Source organism: Sus scrofa, chromosome 2 (genome assembly GCF_054392235.1).
Source record: "Sus scrofa isolate SSC_HxYL_T2T_F1_AM1 chromosome 2, Sscrofa_HxYL_maternal_Yorkshire_Landrace_v2.0, whole genome shotgun sequence".
NCBI classification, from domain to species: Eukaryota; Metazoa; Chordata; class Mammalia; order Artiodactyla; family Suidae; genus Sus; species Sus scrofa.
In genome coordinates, this window is record NC_139384.1 from 87,438,787 (window position 1) to 87,453,424 (window position 14,638).

The 14,638-nt window shown below is 58.4% G+C and overlaps 2 protein-coding genes across 11 annotated transcripts; both read left to right on the top strand.

Moving 5' to 3' along the window:
- Nucleotides 1-75: 75 nt before the first annotated feature.
- PCSK4 (proprotein convertase subtilisin/kexin type 4) lies at nucleotides 76-7,091 on the top strand. Of its 10 annotated transcripts, none has more exons than XR_014837871.1 (15): nucleotides 76-520; nucleotides 773-877; nucleotides 2,239-2,331; nucleotides 2,405-2,533; nucleotides 2,615-2,691; nucleotides 2,787-2,875; nucleotides 3,019-3,191; nucleotides 3,279-3,491; nucleotides 3,801-3,901; nucleotides 3,980-4,083; nucleotides 4,153-4,270; nucleotides 4,786-4,877; nucleotides 5,616-5,740; nucleotides 6,044-6,166; nucleotides 6,299-7,091. XR_014837871.1 is itself a non-coding variant. In XM_005661391.3 (15 exons), the coding sequence occupies exons 1-15, from the start codon at nucleotides 326-328 to the stop codon at nucleotides 6,934-6,936; spliced, it is 2,505 nt and encodes an 834-aa protein (XP_005661448.1). In that variant the 5' UTR covers nucleotides 76-325; the 3' UTR covers nucleotides 6,937-7,091. The 10 variants fall into 10 exon arrangements, 9 of the variants coding, with proteins under 9 accessions (XP_005661448.1, XP_005661450.1, XP_084869569.1 ...); XM_005661391.3 differs by having other exon boundaries at nucleotides 4,656-4,877; XM_005661393.4 differs by having other exon boundaries at nucleotides 4,656-4,877; nucleotides 6,044-6,117.
- A 2,489-nt stretch (nucleotides 7,092-9,580) lies between these two features.
- Nucleotides 9,581-13,915, top strand: C2H19orf25 (chromosome 2 C19orf25 homolog). The gene is made up of 2 exons (XM_003353978.5): nucleotides 9,581-9,950; nucleotides 12,192-13,915. The coding sequence occupies exons 1-2, from the start codon at nucleotides 9,821-9,823 to the stop codon at nucleotides 12,416-12,418; spliced, it is 357 nt and encodes a 118-aa protein (XP_003354026.1). The 5' UTR covers nucleotides 9,581-9,820; the 3' UTR covers nucleotides 12,419-13,915.
- Nucleotides 13,916-14,638: the final 723 nt, after the last annotated feature.

The window sequence follows — 14,638 nt, forward strand, 5'->3', positions numbered from 1 at the left end:
GGCGGGACCAAATATTGGGTGGGATCAATTACAGCAACCATGAACCCCCTCCTCTGGGTCAGAAGAATTGAGGTCATTGCATAAATGGGGAGACTGAGGTTCCCAAAGGTTTGAGGTTGCAGGAGACCAGTTGCATGTGTCTCCCCTCACCTGCTGTCAGATCTTCGCGCCCCTGAGGTCGGGGAGCCGCAAGGCCCCCTGGGAGTTGAAGTCTTTCAGAGGTTGCTATGGCTCCAGGGGCGGGGCGGGCACTTGGGCCATCTCGGCGGTTTGGCCAGGAGGAGGGGCTTTGTGAGGCCCCGCCCCCGGGCCCGCCCCCGCTGGCATGCTGCCCGCCCGGACTGCCCTCTGGCTGCGCCTGACTTTGGTCCTGGGCCTGGCGCTCGTTGGCCCTGTGACTGTGGGGTGGGCCTTGGCCCGGGCCCCCATCTATGTGAGCAGCTGGGCCGTACGGGTGTCCCAGGGTTACCAGGAGGCCGAGCGCCTGGCGCGCAAATTCGGCTTTGTCAACCTGGGGCAGGTGGGTTCCGTATTGAAGAGAGGGGGCAGAGACTGGATGACTCCAAACCCTGGCAAATAGGAGGGCACTCCCTAGTTTCCCCAGATATCAAAGACTCGCCCCTGGCCACCTCTGCCTCGACCAATTTCAAATTCTGGGACTCCAGAGAGCACCTGGTTGGGGGAGGATGTAAAGCAGGCGGGCTGGCCCCTGTCTTGGAAGGGGCTCCATCAGGGGAGCCAGGTCCCAGCCATCTGCTCCTTACATTCCCAGATCTTCCCTGACGGGCAGTATTTCCATCTGCGGCACCGGGGCGTGGTCCAGCACTCCCTGACTCCGCACTGGGGCCACCGCCTGCGCCTGAAGAAAGACCCCAAGGTGAGCCTGGCCATGAGACTGCCTCCTCAGAGGTCTCAGCCACCTCCTGTTGTTCTTGTTATGAATGTTATCTCCTGTTATGAATGGCTGTGTGGCCTGAGGCAAATCACCAGCTCTCTATGGGTCTTGGTATATGTCAGCCCCTGGTCTATACAGTGGGGGCAAGAGGAGGAAGATCTGTGGGGTGCAACACTCACCCCAGGGCCTGGTGCCCTGTCAGCATTTCTTGTCACCATCTCCTCCCTCCCTCCTCTATCTTGCTTTGAAAGATCAAGGTTCCCCAGGTATCTGGGAAAGAGACTGAGCTCGGGGGAGGGGGGCTGGGGAGGGGGGCTGATCAGCAAGGAGGCAAGAAGCATGACAGCTGGAAACCTGCCAGGAGCACTGGGGACAGAGAGAAGTGGTGAACTGGTGATGTGGTTTGCAGGGCAATGTCAAGGGCTTGCCAATGGATTGGATGTGTGGGACAGAGAGAGAAATTAGGGCCAGCTTTCAAGTCTATGGTGGAACAAATGGGGAGGAGAGGGTCCTGGTAGCTGAGGTGGGAACAGGGGAACATGAGCTGGTTTTGAGGGGTAGGAGATGAACGAGGAGGGGGGGAGGGCAACTGTCTGAGAAAGAGCCACCCAGGGCAGGCAGAATGACAAATGCAAAGCCCCTGGGAATGACTAAGGCTGCAGCAGAGGAAGCCTCGTGGGGACCAGATGGGCAGGGGTGCTTGTTAGCTCTGGAGAAGGTGTTGGGAAGGCACGGGAAGGTTTCAACAGGGAGTGATGCTGCGGTGTCATAAGAGTAGGTTGTAGGCAGGGCAGCTGGGGGAACTGGGAGGAGGCAGATATGACCATACAGAGGCGTCCTGCACCCAGGAGGGTGAGGTAGAGGACGGACATGGTCAGGGTTATATCATGTCTTGGGGAGAGGGATTCTAGAACAGGAATGGGAAAAGGGGCAGGATTGGGACCCCAGGAGCCAGAGCCACTCTGGGCAGCAGCCACCACATGTCTGTGGGTTTGGGGGTGGGTGCCCTGAGGGCTTTGGCCCCCTCTGAAGGCAGAGCCCCAAGCACATAGGGACCTCAAGAGCAGCCCAGCAAACACAGGGTCCCTGGCCCCATCCCACAGTACCTGGGCCCCAGAACAAGTAGGGGACAGCCCAGACACACCTTCCACTAAACCTTAGCCCTATACACTGTTGCCCCTTGGGAAGAGGGAAGAGGCCCAGCACAGACCCTGCAGCCACTTGCAGAAGGGCTGAGGGGCAGGGCCCCCTAAATCAGCCTGGAGTGAGGGCAGGAAGCTGGGAGGAGGGTTGCTGGGTTGTGGGTCCAGACACTCCCAAGGCATGGTTCCCCTACTCCCCAGGTGCAGTGGTTCCAGCAGCAGACACTGCGGCGGCGGGTGAAACGCTCCCTCGTGGTGCCCACGGACCCATGGTTCTCCAAGCAGTGGTACATGGTGAGCTGGTGGGGCTGGGAGGCAGGGCCTGGCCAGGCCAGAGCCCCACTGACCCCTGCCCTGCCTAACACAGAACAACCAGGTGCAGCCAGACCTGAACATCCTGCAAGTCTGGAGCCAGGGGCTGTCAGGCCAGGGCATCGTGGTCTCAGTCCTGGACGATGGCATCGAGAAAGACCACCCAGATCTCTGGGCCAACTATGTGAGGCTTTGGGTCTTGGGTGGGGGCTGCCCCACATCCCATGGCTTGTCACAGGCCCCTGATGTCCCTACACATCCCCAGGACCCCTTGGCCAGCTACGACTTCAATGACTATGACCCGGACCCTCAGCCTCGATACACACCCAGCGACGAGAACCGGTGAGCCCAGCATCCTATGGGGAATTGGGGCAGCCCCAGTACACTCTGAGGGCCCAAGGGGCTGTGACGGGCACTTATCTCTGCTCTGGCACCAGGCATGGGACCCGCTGTGCCGGGGAAGTGGCCGCCAAAGCAAACAACAGGTTCTGCGGCGCAGGGGTCGCCTACAACGCCAGGATTGGAGGTACTCAGGCGGGGGGGTGCCAGGGCCCCAGGCCTAGGGAAGGGGAGAGCTGCGCCCCTACTGATGCCTCTACCCCAGGGTGGGGAGATTGCAGGCATGGGGTGGAGGTGGGGTGTCCACCGAGGCTACTGCCGCCCGTGCAGGTGTGCGCATGCTGGACGGCACCATCACTGACGTCATCGAGGCCCAGTCGCTGAGCCTGCAGCCCCAGCACATTCACATCTACAGTGCCAGCTGGGGCCCCGAGGACGATGGCCGCACAGTGGAAGGCCCAGGCATCCTCACCCGAGAGGCCTTCCGGCGCGGCGTGACCAAGGTGAGAAAGTATGGGGTGTGGAGGGCCTGGGCCTGTGTGCAAGACCCATATGCCATCCCTGTCTCTGTCCCCATTCCCCGTCTGCAGGGACGAGGTGGGCTGGGCACACTCTTCATCTGGGCATCAGGCAACGGTGGCCTGCACTATGACAACTGTAACTGTGATGGCTACACCAACAGCATCCACACACTCTCAGTGGGCAGCACCACCCAGCAGGGCCACTTGCCCTGGTACAGCGAGGCCTGTGCCTCCACGCTCACCACCACCTATAGCAGCGGCGTTGCCACTGATCCCCAAATCGTGAGTGTCCGCCCAATGCCCTCTCATGGCCAGACACCCAAGGCCTCCCACCTGGCCAGCTGGTCCCCTGCCTTCCCTCTTGTCTTCCACCTTTCCTCCTCCCAGGGCTGCCCTGTTGGCACCTGACACACAAACCGGGGTCCCGGGACCAGGCCCCACGGTTCCCACACCCTCATGTCTCCCAGGCAGGGCCAGTGCCTGGGCCGCAGACCTGTTATAATCTTCTGTGGGGCCTCTTTCTTGAAGCCCTTGGGACTTTGAACAAGGGCAGGGTTTTCGAGTGCACCAAGTCCCTCTCTGTGCCCCCAGGTGACCACAGACCTGCACCATAGGTGTACCGACAAGCACACGGGCACCTCGGCCTCTGCCCCCCTGGCTGCAGGCATGATAGCCCTGGCTCTGGAGGCCAAGTAAGTGATGGTGGGGTCTTGCCTACCACTTGTGCCCCCCAGCCTAGCCCCAGCTCACCCACCCTTGCCCACCCCCAGCCCATTCTTGACATGGAGGGACATGCAGCACCTGGTGGTCCGGGCGTCCAGGCCAGCACAGCTCCAGGCGGAGGACTGGAGGACCAACGGTGTGGGGCGCCAAGGTGCGGCAGGACCAGGCGGGGGTGGGGACGCTATGCCCACAGCACGATGACAGCCGCCCCTCCATGCAGTGAGCCACCACTATGGTTACGGGCTATTGGACGCAGGGCTGCTGGTGGACATGGCTCGCTCATGGCTCCCCACACAGCCCCAGAAGAAATGTGTTATTCCGATCGTGCACACCCCCACGTGAGTGCCCTCCTCCACCACCCGCATGTCCTGTCCATGTCCATGTCTGACTCCAGCCTCCAGGCTCACCCTATACCTCCCGAGCCCTGCCCAGCATGCCACCTCCCCACACCTCCCTCACCTGCCACCTCCCCAGCCCTCCCGAACCTGCAACTTCCCCAGTCCTTCCCCACCTGTCACCTCCCCCACCTGCCACCTCCCCTGCTTTCCCCCATACCTGGCCCCTCTCTGCTTTTCTCACCACACATGTCATTACCCCCTGGGGGTGGGTGGACATGTGGGAGGCAGGCCCCAAGGCCTCAGTTTACCCATCTATACAAGGGGGGAGGGTAGGTCCCAGGATCTGAGCCCAGACCCTGCCTGCTGGCCACCCATCCCCCATCAGGCCAGCAGGAGGGGCCCTCACCTCACACATAGCAGCCCCCAGCCCCATCCTGCCACTGATGCATGTGAGGAAGAATGTGTCGGCCTGCGCTGGCCACGCCAACTACATCCGTTCATTGGAGCACGTGCAGGTGCAGCTGTCCCTGTCCTACAGCCGCCGAGGGGACCTGGAGATCTCGCTCACCAGCCCCATGGGCACCCGCTCCACACTTGTGGCCATCAGGTACAGGGCATTGGGGGTTCAGCGAGGTGGGGATCTGGGACTGCCATGAGCACACTCTTTCCTGCTCCACTACCATGTACACTGTGGGGTCAGGCAGGCTGGATCCCATTCATGCCTGGGGGTGCCTGTCCCACAGCCACCACTGGGCACCATAGCCATACCCTTACAGTGCTCAGTCAAGACTGTGGTTATGGGAGTTCCTGTCATGGTGCAGTGGAAATGAATCTGACTAGGAAACATGAGGTGCGGGTTTGATCCCTGGCCTTGCTCAGTGGGTTAAGGATCCGGCATTGTCATGAGCTATGGTGTAGGTTGCAGACGTGGCCTGGATCTGGCATGGCTGTGGCTGTGGCTGTGGCAGCAGCTGTAGCTCTGATTAGACCCCCTAGCCTGGGAACCTCCATATACCCTGGTGTGGCTCCCCCCAAAAAAAGACTGTGGTTGTGGAGTTTCCACTGTGTCTCAGTGGTAACTAGTATCCATGAGGATGCAGGTTCGATCTCTGGCCCCGCTCATGGTGTTGAGGATCTGGCGTCACCATGAGCTGTGGTATAGGTTGCATATGCAGCTCAGATCTAGCGTTGCCATGGCTGTGGTGCAGGATGGCAGCTGTAGCTCCAGTTCGACCCCTAGCCTGGGAACTTCACTTACCTCGGTGCAGCTGTAAAAAAACCCCAAAAACAAAAAACACCAGACTGTGGTTGTGAAGCTCTCCAACCCCCCACCTGTCTGTCCCAGACCCTTTGATATCAGTGGTCAAGGCTACGACAACTGGATCTTCATGTCCACCCATTTCTGGGATGAGGACCCGCGAGGCTTGTGGACACTGGGCCTGGAGAACAAGGGCTACTACTTCAACACAGGTGAGAGCCAGGTGCTCTCCTCTGCCCCAGAACCCCTGCCCCTACCGCACAGCTGGCCTCCCAACACCTGACCCCTATGAAGACCCACGTTGCTCCCCTAGGAGAGACTGAGCAGGGGCATCTGGCATATGGTAGGTGTCCAGTTACCAGTGCCAGTGAGGGCACTGGGTGACCCTGGGCACCATCCGAGTCTGGCGTTCCAGGTGAGGGTGGCGGTGGCCGGGGAGGGGGCCCAGAATGACAAGACCAGGCTGCCGACAGCCTCTTCCCCTCCTCCCTGTGCCCACCATGACCCCTGCCCAGGGACACTGTACCGCTACACGCTGCTGCTCTATGGGACAGCCGAGGACATGACGGCGCGGCCCACAGGCTCCCAGGTGACCAGCAGCGCGTGTGTGCAGCGGGACACAGAGGGGCTGTGCCAGGGTGAGTGGCCGGCTCGGCATGGCCCACTTGCTGGGAGGTGGCAGTGTGCGTGTGTGGCCAGGGGTGGGCAGGTGGGTGGGCGGGGGTGGTAGGTCTCCACTTCACAGCCCCATGCATGTGTCCCTCATACAGAATGCCACAGCCCCGCCTACATCCTGGGTCACCTCTGCCTCGCATACTGCCCGCCAAGGTACTTCAACCACACCCAGCAGACAGTGACCGCTGGACCTGGGCGCCCAGCCACACCCGCCCTGCGGGTGTGTTCCAGCTGCCACTCGTCCTGTTATACCTGCCGTGGCAGCTCCCCACTGGACTGCACCTCCTGCCTCCCACCATCCACACTGGATGAGCAGCGGGGCTCCTGCTCAGGACCCGCCCCTGACAAGGGCCACCCCCCGCCCACCGCAACTGCCCACCGACGCAGCCCAGCCCAGGCCATGGTGCTGGCCCTGATAGCCGTGGCCTTCGGGAGCCCCCTCCTCTGTAGCATGCTCCTCGTGGGCTGCCTGCCACTGTGGGTGGGATCTCCCAGCACAGGGGGCCATTCCAGTCACCCACTGCTGTGGGCTGGAACCTGGCTACGGCTGAGTAGGAACTGGTGTGTGCCTCAGCCCAGGCCCCATGGCACTGCTGACCACTGTCCAGACTGGCATCCCTCCGAACCTGCCCTTGGAGGGCAGGCCAGAGGCGGCTACATGGGCTCCTGCAACCTGGACTTGGCAGGTCCAAGTGAAAGAGGTGGAGAGAGAGAGAGAGAGAGAGAAGTCTAGTTGGGTGGGGTGGGGTGGGACGGGCTGGAGGCTGGTGGTGACCACCATCCCCTCCTGGCCCCTAATAGGGGAAGTGTCGGGAGAGCAGATGACACCATCTAGGGTCTCAGGCACCTCATCCAACCTCAGAGTTTGCAAATAAAGGTTGAATACAAGGTGCAAGTCTACAGTATCCTTTGGGGCACTGGCCCCTTCCCCACCCCCATGGCATGGTTGGTGGGGGGGGGGTCCCCTGCATGCCCTGCCCCCCAGAGTGTAAAGGGGTTATTGAGTTCCCTGGTGGCCTAGTGGTTAAAGCATCTGGCATTGTCCCTGTTTTGGCAAGTTTCCAACCCTGGCCTGAGAACTTCTGCCCTGGCACAGAGCCCCAGCTGTGGAAGGTGGGGCAGGGCTGGTTAGGGTGCTACCCACCCACAAGCTTTGCTGCCTCTGAGCACCCAGGACATAACCTGCTGCAGTTCTAACTCCTCCATCCTTGTGGGTGACTTTCCCTTTAACACTGAGAACTAGCAAGTGCGGCTTGCAAATGACAATTCACCTGTCCACTAGCTTCCAATAATTATACTTTTCTCTAGTCTCTGAGGTCGTAGGGGAGGCTGAGGGGATTATGGGCTGAAGGTACATTGCTCTCATTCCAGCCAGGCCTCAACGTCCCCATCTGGAAAGTGGGTTCTCTACTTCTCCGGAACCCAAGGAGGATCCTGAAGTGCAGGGAGGGTAAGGATGGAAAAGGGTGTTTATGGAACTATTAAGAGTCTCTACTCTGGCAGTTCCCATCATGGCTCAAGGGAAACGAATCTAACTAGTATTCATGAGGACACAGGTTCAGTCCCTGGCCTCCCGCATTGGGTTAAGAATCTGGCTGTGGTTGCCATGAGCTTTGGTGTAGGTTGCAGATGTGGCTTGGATCTGGCATTGCTGTGGCTGTGGCGTGTAGGCCAGTGGCTACAGCTTTGATTTGACCCCTAGCCTGGGAACATCTGTATGCTGTAGGTGCGGCCCTAAAAAGACCAAAAAAAAAAAAAAAAAAGTATCTAGTCTGTCCTCACATACATCAATAGGGTGGCAACCTGTTCCTTCTGATTTTCAGAGCCGTAAGGTGGTTTCCACAAAGGAGTGGAGGCTGGTTTTGCCTTGACCATGGGCTTCACTTGGACTCCAAGGGGGTAGTCCTGGTTTGTAGCAGGAGTCCAGACACACACCCTTCCAGTGCCCCTGGTCATCTGAGAATCTGCTTGGCTACCAGGCTTGGGTTGGGCAGCCTCAAGCCTTCAAGGGACTCAGGTTCTGTCTAGGGCTGCAGCTGGACCCACTGGAAGCAGGAGGTGGGTAAGGGAGGAGACAGCCATCTGCTCTCCTAGACCTGCCTGCATGCCTAGAGTCCCACCCAGCTCTGCCCAGCTCTGGAGTTAGGCCTGAAGTGGTGTCTGGCTCTGCAAATCCAGGCTGCGTGTCCAGAGGCACCTGGCTGCCTTCTCAGAGCCTCCGTAGCCATCCTGTGCAGCAGCATGAAGTCTGGCACCTGCCTCACCAAATACTCTTGAGGGTCAAGAGGTAATTTTCCCACCTGGCACACAGTAAATGCCCAAAACATGCCAGCTTGGGGCAGTCACTTTGGGAAATAGGTCCATAGTCAGTTAAACATAGAGTTACCATATGACCTAACAGTTCTGCTCCTAAGTATGTACCCAAGAAAACTAAAGACACATTCACACAACACTTGTAAGAATGTTCACAGCAGCATGATTCACAGCAGACAAAATATGGAAACAACATTGTTGGATGATGGGCAAACATTATATGGTCCCTTCATGCACAGGAGCATCCCTCAGTCATGAAAGAGAGAGAAGCACCGACACTGGCTGCCATGTGAACGGACCTTGAGACCACGATGCTCAGAGAAAGGCACACTTGTGTGATTCCATGAATGTGATACGCCAAGAACAGACAAATTCATAAACATAGTGGATTGTTAAGGGATGGGGTGATGAGGATGAGGGAATGTTCTGGCTTTAGACTGCGGTGATGGTTGCACAACTTCTCTGTCTTTCTGTCTGTCTCTCTCCTATATATATTCCAAAACCATTGAATTGTACACTTTAAGCAGGTGGACTTTATAGTATGTAAATTATATAAAGCTGTTTAAAAACGCCCTCCTTGGGCTCTGTGGTGGTCTTCACGTCCTAGCCAAGAGGCGGGGGCCAAGATCACCCTCCAGAGCTACGGCCCCACCCAGGTAGGGAGGGGGTTTTAGACAAGGGAGAGGCAACCTTGAGAGGGATCCCGGAGGTTGGCCACCTCGCTGGGAACTGGTGGCCCGCTACGTGGTGAGAGACTGCACCGTAAATTTGTTGCTACGACAGCCACGTAGATTGAGGACTGCGTCTCCCTTTTGCAAAAAACCGGGCTTCAGATGCTTTGTTAGGCAGAGAGAAGAGCCGGGAACAGGACCCTGCGCCCACCCCTCGGGGGAGAGGCTGAAGTCTCATCCTTTCTGGTTCTGGTCCAATCGTTTCTTCGATCGCACCAGAACCCTGGAGGGAGCGGCCTCTTTAAGGGGGCGTGGCTTTCACGAGCCGGGGAGGATCCGGCCGGAAGCGTGTGTCTCTTGCGAGTAGGGTGGGACTGTACCGTGACCGGAAGCGGAAATGGTCGGTCGGCCGCGGAGGCGGTGCAGGTGAGTTGGCGCTGGCGGCAGCAGCCTCAGCGGGAAACTGAGGCTTGAGTGAAGGGGAACGCTGAAGCCCCTGGCTCCGTGTTGTTCAGCCCTTGGGAGGATCAGGGCAGGAAGGGCTTCGCCAGGAGCGGGGAACTGGAGCGTGTGTAGAAATTCGTTGGGCGCGAGGAACAACCCCGTCAACACTTCCTTCTCCGGTCTACCGGGATGAGCTCCAAGACCAAGAAGCGCGTGGTGCTGCCCACCCGCCCGGCGCCCCCTACAGTGGAGCAGATCTTGGAGGACGTGCGGGGGGCCCCTGCCGAGGACCCCGTCTTCACCGCTCTGGCTCCTGAAGGTAGGGGAGAGGCGACCCCGAGAGGCCAGCAGGAAGGGGTGGGGAAAAGTACCTGGCTGCTTTTAAGACAGAAGGGCAGAGTTCAGTATTCAGGACAGAAATTATCTAGCCCTGAAATGCCAAAAATACTTGCATCTGGCCTTTTGCAGAAAAAGTGTGTCCGCCCCTGTTCAGAAGATGGAAGCAGATCCGTGACTTCAGGGTTGGGCATACAGTTGTAGGGTGAATTTTGTGTTCTGCTCTATGAGGTTCATTATTCATTCAACAAACTTTCATTGAGGAGTGACCCCTCGTGGTTCAGCGGTTAACGAACCCAACTAGGATCCATGAGGATGCCGGTTTGATCCTTGGCCTCGTTCAGTGGATTAAGGATCCGGCGTTGCTGTGAGTTGCAGTGTAGGTCGCAGACGCAGCTCGGATCCTGTGTTGCTGTGGCTGTGAGGTAGGAGGGCAGCTGCAGCTCAGATTTGACCCTTAACCTGGGGACTTCCATATGACACGAGTGAGGCCCTTAAAAAAAAAAAAAAAAGCAAAGAAACAAACCTTCATTGAGACCGTATTATGGGCCGGAATCTGTTCTAAGCACTGAGGTGGAAAAACGAACAAAAAGATTAAAGTGTCTGCCTTGCTCCATTCTAGTGGGTATTGACATTCAGTATAAGGCTTGTGGGACTCTAGAAGATGAGAATAGGAGTTCTCGCTGTGGCACAGTGGGATAGGCAGTGTCTCTGCAGTGCCAAGACTCAAGTTTGATCCCTGGCCCAGCACAGCGGGTTAAAAGATTCTGCGTTGCCACAGCTAGGACATAGTAGCATCTGCAGCCTGGATCTGATCCCTGACCTGGGAACTTCCATATGCTACTGGTGTAGCCATTAAAAAAAAGAAAAAAATTCAGTTCTTTGTTACACGTGGCCACATTTCAAGTGCTCAGCAGCCCGCTTGTGCCAGCTGCTGCATTGGATAGCTACATTGGAGGATATTTCCATCACCTGGAATGTTGCGATTGAGAGGCCAGCCCAAGCAACAGGAGCCATGTTTATCCCTGGCTCACAGTTGGGTCATCGGAGGCTGCTTGAATCCCAGCCTTATGAATCACGGGTCCAGGAGTTCACGTCATGGCTCAGCGGTAACAAAGCTGACTAGCATCCATGAGGGTTCGGGTTCGATCCATGGCCTCACTCAGTGGATTAAGGATCCAGCATTGCTGTGATCTGTCCTGTAGGTTGCAGACATGGATGGTTTGGATCCTGTGTTGCTGTGGCTATGGCATAGGTTGACGGCTGCAGCTGCAATTCGACCCCTAGCCTGGGAACTTCCATATGCCACGAGTGCTGCCCTAAAAAAGCAAAAAAAAAAAAAAGGAAAGAAAAAAAAAAGAAATCATGGGTCCAGGTTCCCAGCATCCAGAGGTTGAGGGCATGAGGAATGGGCAGTGCCAGGGCTCACTCTAGGGAGAGGGGGCTTCTCTGCTGGCCTGTGTTCCTGTCAAGGACCATCCTTGGCCTCCATGTGCACTGTCTGGCCTGTCCTACCTTGTTACTAAAGCAGGTGATAAAGTGATTTATTTTTACTTTTTTTAGGGCTGCACCTTTAGCAAATGGACATTCCTGGGTTAGGGATTATATTGGAGTTTGCAGCTGCTGGCCTAGGCCACAGCCACAGTAATGTGGGATCTGAGCAGCATCTGCGACCTACACCACAGCTCACAGCAACGCCGGATCCTTAACCCACTGAGCAAGGCCAGGGATTGAACCCACACCCTCATGGATACTAGTTGGGCTCATTACTGCTATGCCACAATGGGAACTCTAATAAAGTGATTTTTAATCAAATTGCTGTTTCTGGGCCTGTTTATAGACAAGGGGACCAGGCAGAGCAGAGAGGACCTTGACATGTCTCCAAGTGGCCCTGAAATCTGTGCTTTTTTGTGCTCACTGCTCCTCCCCTGGCACACCCTTTAGGAAGCAGAGTCATTGGGAAATATATGTCTGTTCCCTCTTTGCCACCTCCCGACCCCCTGAGTGTCACACACAGCCACGGAGAGCACAGATGAGAGCCAGTCTGCTGTCAGCTTCAGGGTTACCAGAAGCTGGATAGAGCTCACCCCTAGGCAGGGCCGTGGGATGGTGAAGTCAGGCCTCCTCTGTGACTTGTCCCCTCCAGTTCATTGCTTTCTTTGGGGGGTGAATTGGGTCCTCTCTGTGACCTGGGGGCAGTGATGCTGCCTTGTCCTGTCCCCAGATTCCCCAGGCCCCTCTTGGAGGGCTGAAGATGCTGAGGCCCAGCGAGAGCAGCTCTACCAGCAGAGTCGGGACTACGTGGCCACAAACCAGAGGCTGCGTCAGGCGGGGGCCCAGCTGAAGCAGAAGTGTGAGGGGCTGCGGCAAGCCGGCGAGGACCTGGAACTGGATGTCAGCCAGGTGGGGCAGGTGGCTCTGCCGGGTGCTGTGGTTGCCTCCTCGGGCTGACCTGGTTCAAAGGCTCAACTGGGTAGCACCCCCCCACCCCTCGCCCCTGGCTCTCTGGAACCTTGGTCCTTGCTTGGACACCTGGCCTGGCCCACATCTCACAGGGGCCCCTGGGTCTCAGAAGCAGAGTCTGGGCTGTCTGTTTCCAGCCTCGGCAGCTCTAGCACCCAGAGACCCCAGGGGACACAGCCGCCCAGGGTATGTGTCTGCAGCAGGGATGGTCTCAGCCTGAGCCTGAGCTGGGTGTGGGCCTCCCTGAGGGTGGGGTCTGGGGCGTGGAGCCCAGACTGGACTTCCTGTGGGCCCAGCCCCCAAGGGCCAGCCATCCGTCCTCCCCTCCCTTCCTCAGGTGACCCTGCTTCACTGACCACCTATTAGACTGAGCTGGTGGAACTCACCCCTGGTCTGGTGTGACTTGGGGGTCCCAGAGATTCTAGGAGGAGCTGAGGGAGGTCAGTGTCCTCCCTCACCTGTGGTGGCTGTGCTTGTGTGAGAAGCGATGGCCTCCCAGAGTCCAGATCTGAGATGGGGTCTCAGGGTGGGTGCACCCCTCAGGGCCCTAGGCACCCCGATAAAAGGCCTGGGTGCTCCCTCATCGCAGGCACTTGACTGTGGGATTTTGTCAGTGGGTCCAGGCCTGGGCTCCCGTGAGAGGACGTGGTCAGCCCCCCACCCTTCCCTCTCCTGTCCTTGCTCCTTAGCACGTGGGCAGGTGGGCTGTGGGGCAGGAGACGATCTTGCTGGGCTTTCACCCTAAAAATCAGTCCTGAGAGATGAGAGAAGCAATAGGCCTGTGGGAGGTGGCCCTGGGGCCAGGCCTGCTGTGGGTGACCTCACTGAACCTCTCAGAAGGGACCCTATGTGTCTGGCTGCCTGAACGGTGCCTCCGTGAGCCACTGCTTTCCAGAATCCCCACTAGCTCAGGGCAGCACTGGTACCCACCTGAAGGGGCCCTGACGTGGGAGACCCAGCTCGTCCAGGAAGTAGAAGAATGCCTGCTTAACCCTGAGAGGCCTTTGCACTGGAAACCTGACCTTGGGCACACAGGTGTTAAGAAACGGGCAGGCTTGGCCCCAGGTCTGGCAGTGGATGCCAGGCTGGCTTGCTGACAGCCTGCCCTTGGTGAGGTGCTTCAGCCCACCTTACCCTCCCACCCAGCCTCTGATGGGGCACTGTCTACCCTCCAGAGCCCCTGGGCTCAGGCAGAGATAGTCCACTGACCTCTTGCCTGTCCCTCTCCCATACCTATTGTGAGAGCTCTCCCCGTACCCCTGGATCACACCAGGGCTCAGCCCTAAGGCGTCTCTTTCCCATCGCGTCCTCACAGTCGTAGGGAGCCAGGCTAGCAGCACGTGGCCCTGGGGTGGAGGTGGCCAGCATGGAAGTCCCGCAAAGCTCCCCACCACCCCCGACCCCACCCTGGCCTCACCCATCTCGAGACAGCCACAGCCAGTGGCAGCGCAATTCAACAGCTGTTTATTAAAGGTGCACGTGAGACGCCTGGTTTCGCAACCTCTTTCCGCCGGACAATGGCTTTACGTTGGTGAGGGGATGGGTTGTAAGTATTTACACATGTCTGTAGCTGGGTTGTAAGTATTTACACGTCTGCAGCACTGCAAAGACTCAGGACCCAGGAAGGTGACGCAGGGTGGCGGGGGCAAGCCAAGCTGGGCTCAGGCAGCAGCCGGCGGGGCAGCGGGGGTGAGGTAATGCCCCGAACTCAGCACCCAGCTCATGGTGTCCATCTGCCCCTGGGCTGAGCTCCCAGGCTCGGGTTGCCTTGGCAGGTGGCCAAGCAGTGTCCTAAGGGGTCCAGACTTGACTGGGAGCGTTTTGGGCCCTTAGTCCTTGGTCTTCTAGCTCCTATCTGCCTCAGGCTGCTTGTCCAGCGACTGCCTGCACTGCCTCCTTCAGGAATCCACTCTACCCAGGGCCCCAGGCCCCCACTGGCCCCCGGGGCTGGACTACAAGGCATGGCTGGGCCCCAGTGCAAGGGAGTGGAGAAGGCAGAAGTGGCTGCTGGACGAGGGTGGGCCAGGCCCTGCCTATGCCTACAGAAGGGATGCCCAAGGCAGGCAGAGGGGCGGCCAGGAGGGTCCTCTGCCACCAGTCACGGCAGCTGCTCTGCTGGCCAGAGAGGTAGGTCTGGGAGTTCTCCCCATGGCCCACTCAGGGAAGCAGGCACACGGTGGCCAGAGCACCGCCCCTGTCTCACAGTGT

Coding starts and splice junctions, on each gene's coding strand:
- PCSK4 (XM_005661391.3), top strand. CDS start 326: ATGCTGCCCGCCCGGACTGCCCTCTGGCTGCGCCTGACTTTGGTCCTG. Junction 878..2,238: donor GCCTGAAGAAAGACCCCAAG/GTGAGCCTGGCC, acceptor CCTACTCCCCAG/GTGCAGTGGTTCCAGCAGCA. Junction 4,271..4,655: donor CCGATCGTGCACACCCCCAC/GTGAGTGCCCTC, acceptor ATCCCCCATCAG/GCCAGCAGGAGGGGCCCTCA.
- C2H19orf25 (XM_003353978.5), top strand. CDS start 9,821: ATGAGCTCCAAGACCAAGAAGCGCGTGGTGCTGCCCACCCGCCCGGCG. Junction 9,951..12,191: donor CACCGCTCTGGCTCCTGAAG/GTAGGGGAGAGG, acceptor TCCTGTCCCCAG/ATTCCCCAGGCCCCTCTTGG.